At 32.9% G+C, this 10,435-nt stretch overlaps 1 protein-coding gene across 1 annotated transcript; it reads left to right on the top strand.

Annotated features, from left to right (window-relative positions):
- Positions 1 to 693: 693 nt before the first annotated feature.
- On the top strand, positions 694 to 4,544 carry LOC126690842 (uncharacterized). Its single transcript, XM_050385967.1, has 2 exons — positions 694 to 777; positions 2,836 to 4,544. The coding sequence occupies exon 2, from the start codon at positions 3,065 to 3,067 to the stop codon at positions 4,328 to 4,330; it is 1,266 nt and encodes a 421-aa protein (XP_050241924.1). The 5' UTR covers positions 694 to 777; positions 2,836 to 3,064; the 3' UTR covers positions 4,331 to 4,544.
- Positions 4,545 to 10,435: the final 5,891 nt, after the last annotated feature.

Raw genomic sequence — 10,435 nt, 5'->3', positions numbered from 1 at the left:
AGTGGCAGGTTCTTTATATATATATACAAGATAAAAATTCTACTTTAGCCTAATTTAAGTGTATATGTGTATAAAATTCTTTCCTGAAGACTTGAATCTCAACCCTTACCCCTCACACTCCATAAGCACTTATAATTGTAGAGTGATGTGTGATGGTAGTGGCAGGTTGTTAATAGTGGGCAAAAAATTAATTTCAATTATGAATTCAAATTAGAACCAATAATAACTTACCACATATGATTTGTTGTGAAAAATGTTGTATATGTATCACTTCTCATTTTCTAAAGGCAATGCATGTTGCCAATTGCAATAGAGAACACAAATATGCAAATCCTCTCTCAACTTCCTAGATACCACTTGCCACCGACCTAGCTACAATCCAGCTTCAGGATATTGAAAGCTTAATAGTATGCAAAAACATGTTATTTTCGACACAAAGTGAACGTATTGCAAGCCTTAAAAATGCACATCAGAGCCTTATCATTCGGGCATTCAATCAAACACCTAAAAGGCACCAAGTGAAATCAACCAATCTTTAATAAGGGGAAATGAAAGTGGTACCTAAACGCATACATTTGAGGGTATATACACACCACTTTTACAAGCTTCACCATCTATAATTAGAAATAAGAGAGAGCCAGACTGTTTGTTTGTCTTATATATACACTAGTTGCAAGACAGGAAATTCATAATGTTGTGTTCAACAGCCCAATGCCATAATAGAAAAGCCATTGTACTGGTACTTATTAGATTATCTAAGTACCAGTATGCATTTTTGTAAGTTCTTATATCAATTTTCTTTTCTTTTTTAATATAATAACCAATTGTTTTTTTTTCCATGTTCAACAATTACATTAAATTAGCATTTCCAATAATATTAAATAATGATGCTGATGCTAGGAAAAGTCTTTTAACACATAGAATTTCACATACTTTTTCACACTATTCCTGTATTTTTGTGTTGTGATGGGCTCACTCAAGCACCATCTCAAATATAATGCGAGTAAGACATGAATTCGTAGTAATCAATGCCTACTATTCCACTTAATCAATATAAGAGATAAATACTCTCTCTAGTGTTTTTTTTTTTTTTTTTTTTTTTTTCCCTTACAAAAGGAAATGCTTAAAAGTTAAAACTGTTAAAGTATTTACTAGTTATGAATAATACAAGAGGTATTCAAGTAATTGTCAAGATAAATCCCTTATAAGAGAGGAGATGGGGGTGTTTAATTAATCCTTTTTTTTTTTTTTAATGTTTTTTACAAAGAGAAAAAGTTTGAGAGGATTGGAGGGGTCATTTTAAATTCCTCCAAATTGGAAAGTTTAGAGCTAGAAGGGTTCTACTTATATAAAAATATTTAATTTATCAATTTTGTCATTATGATGTAAATTTATTATGTTTTCTTTAAATTGAACTGAAGATGAGTATAATTGTCAATTTATATGATATCTTATCATTTCTTCTTCTTCCTATCAATATCCAATAAAGAAGAATGATATACATACCCCTCATACCTTTTAGGAATAAAAAAATTATCCACCCCACTTGACCTGTCATATCCCTCTCTACCCCATTGGGGTTTTCCCACCCCAAGGTAGGTTATGGATTTCTTACCTAGCCCCATATCACATTGCCCCGCCTTGAATGTATATATTTTTTTTATTTAAAAAAATTTGTATGTAAGTTTTAATTTCTCAAATTCATTTCCTATTCATACTCTTTTTTTTTTTTTCTTTTTTTTTTTTTTTTTTTTTTTTTTTTTTTTTTTTTTTTTTTTACATTTTCTATTACTATCCTCCAAAACTGACACAGGAGCATCTTCTAAGCTATTTTAAGATGTTTTTGTTTGAGTTCAAGCTAGCAGCTTTAGCTGTTGAGAACAGTTAACTATAGTTCTCTTTGTGTCCAAACAAGAGCCTTAATGTAGTTAGCTTATATAGCAGTCATTCTTATCTGAATTAATTAGCCTTGTTAATGAATTAGTTGCTAGCATTAGATGTAACTAGTGTTAGTTTGATACTTGGCAAGATACTAATGGTTGTTAGTTATGGGACAGATTGTATAAGTACTCTTGTACTCTCATTTTGTAACCGATTTTTGAGAATTAGTGATTTTTAAGTCTTTGTGTGTTTTTCATTGGAACTTAGTGTTCTTGCAGAACTACCTAACCACCTATTAAATGTTCTAAGCAACTCTCATTGCTAAACAAACCCAAAACAGTTCAGCCTACACACATTTCCTGCACCAAAAACACTTGCTTCTCCCTCTTTCTCCCAGTACTTTCACAAAGGCCCCTACCATTTTGGTTTTATCTCAACCTCACTAATGTTGAAATCACCTCATTAGAGATCACAAAAAATCTCAAACCCAACCTGTCGGGCTCCTACCCCACACAAGTTTTCCACACCCTAAAGAGGAAAAAGGGCAACCTTAATCTAACCTCACCTCACCCTATTGTTATCCCTAAATTACACTCTTCTCACCTCCAAACTTCCAAACACACTGTAAAAGTTGGTTGATCTTTCCTTCTTTTTTCCTAGGAAATATGACATGTTAAAAACACACTAACTAAATATTCAAAGTTACAATAGTCTTTCCTCAACACTTGCCACAAAATTAAGAGAGAATGGCCCTGGGAATACAAGTAAAAACATCATAATCCAAGACTTACTGTAAGCGCACCTTGATTGGCAGCACAAGATCCTCTCCATTTCACTAGAAATAAAATCAATTTCATGGTCAAGATTTTTATTTATGTGTTCCTCTATTTTATCTTTAGCATTGCTCTTATATTTGTGAATAGATAAGCCTTTGAATAATTGCATTTGTTGCAGTTTTATCCGACATAATGAAACAAACTGATGAAAGTGGATAACTGGAAGTGGAGGAAGTATGATTCCAGAGATTTGACTGCGTTAGAAAACTAAGTACCTTAGAAGTGACCTTAAAAGAAAAGGTCCTTAGAAGTCTCCTATGTGATGTTGTATATGTTCTTTTTTTTAATGTCAGTAAATTTCCTCAGAAGCATATTTTGTTCATCACTTGTTTTAGCTTGAAACTCTTATGATGGTGAGAAAATTCATCAAGGGTAAGATGTTTGATCACCAGGTACTTAGCCGTGCAAAATTTCCTCTCTTTTTTACCATCACACTTGTTGGCATGATCTTTATCATCTACACAGACAGTATCATATATGATTCTTTTGAGTTTAGTAATAATGACAATTTTAAGGTCTTGGAGGCTCATGAGAGAACTGAACGACAACTGAGATCAAGTAATGGTAACATGTCCATGCAAGAAGAGATTGATGAAGTTGAAGATGAAAATTGGAAATCTTTAGTCCCTCCTTTGAGTGCCACAGAAGAACAAAGAATTGCTTGGTTCCGGGAAAAGATGCCAAAGTTTGAGATTTTAAAGTCAAACAACTTGACAAGGCTATTTCATAGTCGGGTTAAGGAATTCTTTAACAGTGGTTGTGAGACACAGTTCTTCATGACTTGGATTTCACCAGCAAGGTCTTTTGGAAGAAGAGAATTCTTCATGTTGGAGAGCCTTTTCAAGGCACACCCTACTGTATGTCTAATGATTCTGTCAAGAAGTATGGACTCTGGAAGAGGGCACAGAATTTTGAAACCTCTAGCTGATAGAGGATTCAAAGTCAATGCAGTGACGCCGGACTTGGCATTTCTATTCAAGAATACCCCAGCTGAAGCTTGGTTTAAGGAGATGAAGAGTGGGAACAAGGACCCTGGTGAGATTCCATTAGCTCAGAATTTATCCAATTTGATCAGACTTGCAGTATTGTACAGGTATGGTGGGGTTTACTTGGATACAGATTTTATTGTTCTAAAGCCTTTTACCAGGTTGAAGAACTCAATTGGTGCACAAAGTATGGATATGGAAACTAAGAACTGGACCAGGTTAAACAATGCAGTTTTGATTTTTGATATGAATCATCCACTTCTGCTCAAATTCATGGAGGAATTTGCCTCGACTTTTGATGGAAATAAATGGGGTCATAATGGTCCCTATTTGGTTTCCAGAGTGGTTGAGAATATAGGAAAGCAACCTGGTTATAACTTCACAGTCTTGCAGCCTATGGCCTTCTATCCTGTTGATTGGATTAGGATAAGCAGACTTTTTATGAAGCCAGCAAACCGTTCTGATTCTAGATGGGTACAAGACAAACTGCTTCAGCTCAGTGGAGAGACTTATGGGGTACACCTATGGAACAAGCAAACCCGCAATTTGAGAATCGAAGAAGGAAGTGTCATGGGAAGTCTAATCCTAGAGCACTGTCTCATTTGCCAACACATATATAGTTCTTAAAGAAGGATGATCTTGTTGATTGATATTGCTTGAATTGACTGTTAAATGAGCTAAAGGGTATATTTCTTTGTATTCTTTGTTTATTTTTTCTTTTTCAACTTCTGTTGTTGTTTATTAATAATTATTTGACAGTAAATCTCATACAGCTTAACAGTGGTAATAGACATTCACTATGCTGAGTCGTGATGTGATAATGATGGGTATTTTGTATTCATATCTATCTAAAAACTGAAATATAACATTTATTGTTATTATACTTCTATTGAGTCATATCAGCGGTCATGTCCTCATTTTCTTTCCATCATTTCTAAAAAAAATATTTATATAAATATTAATATATGCAGTTATGCATTATGTTTTTACTCATTCTCAAAACTAACTATAATTTATCAATTATGATATGACCATTGCTTTTCACTATCATAACTTTACACATTCTTAAACCTAAATGTAACTTATAATAGAAAATATATGTAATACAAACACTTTGGGTGGAGATACCATTTATTTATTTCTAGTTTATACTCGCCCAAGAAAAATCTCATTTCACCACTATATTCAAATTTTGTACGCTAACGTAGTATTAAAGGCTAGGTTAAATGGTCTAGTTATGCTCCCATGTAGAGAACTATATGTCATTTTCATCAATTTCAAGAGATAACGATAATAAAAAAAATAAAAAATAAAAAAAAATTAACAAAGGGTTTTTTTCCCCTTTCTTTTTCTTTTTCTTTTGTATAAAATATTAGAGCATCCGCATCAGTGGATGCAAAATTTTTGCCTATTTTGCCAAAAAAAAAAACATACTTGTTCTATTTTACACACCCACTTTTACAAAGCACTCACATTAGTTTATCTATTCTACACCATCTTTTATTTAAATAATACATTTTCATCTTTTTTTTTTTTATTTCACACCGGTTCCACCACCTTACCAAACTCTCCAAAATATCTCTGACATTCTCTATCTCTTTATTTTCCACCTTCTTCTTCTTTCTTCTTTCTTCTTTCTTCTTTTTTCTTTTCCTTCTCCTCCTTTCTTCTTCGGCATCTTCATCTTCTTCTTCTCATTCTCATTCTTCTTCTTTTCCTTTTTCTATTTGAGTTTGATTATGGCCAGTGATTTTGGGTTTGTAATTTTGGTGGTGATTTTGGGCAGATTTTTCCACTACATGGATGGTGATTTTGGGGCTCTCCATTGACTGCTACTGCTGCTACTTCTTCTTCGACACCTTCTTATTCTTCTACAATTTCTGCATTTTCTTCTTCTTCTTTTGTGATTTGGGTTTGATATATATATATATATATATATATATATATATTGAGGAGAGGGTTTGATGAATTTGGGATCTAGATTGATTTACGTTTGAAGAATTTGATGATTTGTTGTTGGATTTAAGAGAAGATAAGATGAGTAAGAGGGTAGAGGAAGAGAGAGATCAGATGAGAGAGGAGAGATAATCAAATGAGAGATGAGAGAGAAAAAAATAGAAAGTTACAGTAATTGTGTTAATATGTACGGTTACTGTAGCAATTTTGGAAATGAACAGTGATTTAGAAGGACTGATGTGGGTGCTTTTTTGGGTAAAATGTGTAAAACCATACCCTTTTTCTATTATCCACTGTTTGATACTGATGCTCTTACATGCAAGTGGTTTTCCTAATATGCTTTTTTGTGGTGTACCAACTTTCTCTACATGGTACCGAATTCAATTTGAATAAGACCTTCTACAGGCACATAGAATTACAAACACATGCATGATAATTTAGTTAAAAAATATCAATGTGATAACAAATCTAATTGATGTTACTTTAATAACAAACCACTTCCATCACATTGGAATACATTACTTATCACAAATTATGGTTTTACATCACTTTATTATTATGATTATTATTAATTTTTTGAGTTATGTTTACTGATTACAATTTGGCATTCGGTATATTTCAATCCACTTTGGTCCAATTCAGTCTATTAGGTTCATTTTGGTCCATTTCGGTCTAATTTAGTCCAATTTGGTTTATTTAATCCACATCAATGTACTTAAGAATGGAAAAAAAACAAGTTTGGGCTGAGAGTACTATCAAAGTATCAACTATTTGAGTAATATTAGTTGTAATTATATAATAAGTTTTGATTATCATGATAATTTCATTAAGAGAATGAAAATTTGAATAATAAATTTGAAACTTAAAAATTTTAAGTGTACCAAAAGAAATTAGGAAAATATAATGCTTAATAACAATAGTTAAAAGAATATGGACTACTTCAAAAAAGAATAATATCAATCAAAAACACCAAAAATGATAAAATTATATATTTGTAAAAATAGAGAGATGAAAATTACTTTTATAAATTATTTAATTTTTAGGGAGAACAAATTATCTATAATAAAGTTTAGATAATATATTATACAATACACTATTTCTCAAAATAATTATATATTCCCACACATTGCGTAGGTCTTTGACTAGTAATATCTAAAAGTTTAAGTGTAGCATTTATTATTGCTACACTCTTGTTTAGCCACCTTAATCATTAGCATAGCACTTTAGTCCACTTCAATCTCATTTGATCCATTATGGTCCCATTCAGTCCATTTTGGTCCACCGTAGTCTAGTTCAGTCTCATTCGGTCCATTCTGACCATTTTGGTCCAATTCTGTCTATTCTATTCATTTCGGTCCACCTTGGTCCAATTCTGTCCATTTCGGTCCATTATGCCCATTTTAGTCCAATTCGGTCTATTCTATCCATTTCGGTCCACCTTGGTCCAATTCTGTCCACTTTGGTTCAGTCCAATTTGTTCCTCTTTGGTTCATTCGGCCAATTTTGGTCCAATTCGGTCTATTCAATCTATTTCTGTCCAGGTTGGTCCAATTGTATCAACTTTGGTCCCATTCAGTCCAATTTGTTCCAATTCGGTCCATTTGGTCAACATTGGTGCAATTCGGTCTCAGTCAGTCCATTTTGCACATTTCAGTCCACCTAAGTCCAATTCAATCCACTTCAGTCTAATTGGGTCCAATTCGGTCTCATTTGGTCCATTCTACCCATTCAGTCCACCTCTGTCCAATTCGGTCCACTTCGGTCCCATTCAGTCCAATTCGGTCCATATGATTTTTTCGGTCCAATTCAGTCTCATTCGGTCTATTCTACTATTTCGGTCCACTTTGGTCAACTTCGGTCCAATTCAGTCCATTCTGTCTAGTTCGGTCTATTCAGTCCACTTTGGTTCCATTCAGTCTAATTCGGTCCACACGGTCCAATTCAGTCTACCGCAATCCAATTCAGTCTCATTCAGTCCATTCTACTACCCATTTCGGTCCATCTCCGCCCAATTCAGTTCACTTCGGTCCAATTCAGTCTATTTAGTCCAATTCCATCCATTCGATCCACTTCCATCTATTCAGTCCACCTTAGTCTAATTGGGGGGAAATTATTAAATATTTCGGGAATACCATAAATACATACTCTCCTCTCTCACATAAATTGTGAGTCCCACCATAAATTTAATTAGTGAAACCCAAAGTTATATGAAAAGGGGGAGTACGCATTTATGGTACTCCAGAAGTACTCAATAATTACCCCTAATTTGGTCCATTCGGTATTATAAATGGATTTTAATAGATCTCTTTTGTATTCACTAATTCATGACATTTTTTTGGATTTATAATCTCTTGGATCATGGAAAAATATTATTTAATTATTGTGCATATGTGTTATCCTATTAATGCAAAATTCAGGTTAGCAACTAGTATAGAATAATCTTAAAACTTTCTTCCACAAATCATAATTCTAAGCCTTTTCAATTTCAATCTGAATCTAAAAATTCTACAACTCCATAAGCCAAATCTTAGCAATATCCTGTATGACTTTTTTCTTGTCTACTTGTGGTTGCTAATGTTCACTTTCCTATTCCAAAAACCAAAACTCTCTATCCATGAAACTACCTTCTGTAGCAACCTTAATTGATGGGTCCAAATTGCTTAATTGATGGCCATTGATCATGAATTTCATCATCTGTATCACTGCCCCACAAGGGTATAGTTCTTTATTATATGATTCATAGGTGAGCCACTGTGAACCTCAAAAAAGTTGGACAAGCTAGTATGTCAATTTACAACTTATTCATTTTATTTTTCTTTTCTTAATATAAGTTCTTTGAGTATGAAGGTTCTCAGGCTTACTAACCGCGTTTTTATGGTCTACAAGAAAGGCAAAAAGTATATATTTTTCTAGAAACACATGTCAATTGACTTCTTTCATTTAATACAAGATCTCATCAGGCGACCATTTTTGTAAAAAATGTGAAAAAGAGGGAAAATTATTAGGTATTCTTGGAGTACCATAAATGTATAGTCTCTCTCTCACATAAATGGTGGATCCCACCCTGAATTTAATTAGTGGGACCCACCATTCATGTGAAAGGAAGGAGTATGCATTTATGGTACTCCAGAAATACACAATAATTTCCTGAGAAAGAAAATCCTCTTCATTTCAAACTTCAAAGCAAATGAAGAGTTTACTTCTTGATGAAGTTTTTTTTTTTTTTTTTTTTTTTTTTTTTTTTTTTTCAATTTTCAATTTAAACTATTTCACTATTAAAAAAAAATTGTAAAGAAAATAGAAATAGTCTATTTCACAATAAAGATTTAATTTTTTTTTTATGCATCCAATACCATGATTACCATCCCACCCACCATTTACAGTTTCATACCTTTAAATTCTTGAAAATTAAAATATTTTTATAGGGATGTTTTCCATTTTAAAAGTAAATAGACAGCATCTTTTTTCAAGGGTTATTCTAAAGTAATCATTTCATAGTTTTTTGTATTATTGGAAACTTTAGGAAGAATCAAACATTCTCAAATCGGATATCAAGAGTCAATACAAATAAATCAAAAGATATTTTTCCTTTTTCAAGTAAAAAAAAAAAAAAAATCCTATTCTTTAATGAATGAAGATCTTATCTTTTTATGCAATTCGCACCAAACAAACTGAAGAAGATAGAGGGAATTGAAAGACAGAAAAGGAAAAACTCACCTCAAAGAGACTTTCTAACCGTGCTTGTGCTTTGGCGACTTTTACGGAGGTGGAGGGAGAATTCAAAATTTATATTTATATATAAATAATAATAAAAACAAATGAATAGGTTCTAGTTCCAGAAGTGTGGGCAATGAAGGTTTTGATAAGGAGAAGAAGAGCCCAAACAAAGAGAGTTAAAGGAGGGTCAAAATGATGAATTGGATTTAGAGTCTGAATTTGATAAGGATGAGATGTAAAACCCATGTTTTACACCATCCAATAAGAGATTGTCATATTAGCATTTTACTTAAACTTCAATACATCCTACCACATCTAATAACATTTCAATAAACTCCCAATTTAGTTGGATTTATATATAAATATTAGAATTGATTGGGTGTGGTTGTGCTTATTTTTAAATATATGATAAGATAATGTGGCATATTAGGATTGAAGGGGTAAAACATGGATTTTACACTACATTCTTACAGAATTTAATCTCTTGCATTTAATGGGAAAGTAAATAACGGAGAAATGTTAACCATTTTGTGTTTTGATGGGGCTATGGGGAGTCTTGTGAGTTAGATTAAGCGTTCAACTTTCAATTTCAATTTAGGCCAAAGAAGAATGGAAATTATGGTTTGATATTCTTACAACAAAGCAACCAACTGTTTTTAATCTATATTTATCTAAAAGTTAAAGCGTACATTTATCTGGAGAGCTTGCTTGAACTCTCTCCCTACTCGAGACAATCTGAAATGTTGAAGAGTGTAGGTGGAACCCCGGTGTGAACTCTGCTACCAACAACCCGAGATGGTCAACCATCTATTATGGAGTATCCATTTGCAAGAAATGTCTGGGCTTTGGTCAAAGGTAGCACACAAAAAAGTAACAATGCTACCCAAGATTTCTTCTTACACTTCAAGCAAATGAGAAAGAAACTAAGCTCTTTGGAGCTGGAGAGATGGGCAATAATATCCTGGGCCATTTGGAACGCAAGAAATAGGTTCTACTTTAAGCATACTCAAACCCACCTGTGAGAGACCAGGGAAATTAGGTGCTCTAAAAAAAGAGAGA

The sequence above is a fragment of the Quercus robur genome, chromosome 7 (genome assembly GCF_932294415.1).
Source record: "Quercus robur chromosome 7, dhQueRobu3.1, whole genome shotgun sequence".
NCBI classification, from domain to species: Eukaryota; Viridiplantae; Streptophyta; class Magnoliopsida; order Fagales; family Fagaceae; genus Quercus; species Quercus robur.
This window is presented reverse-complemented; position numbering and strand designations above follow the sequence as displayed.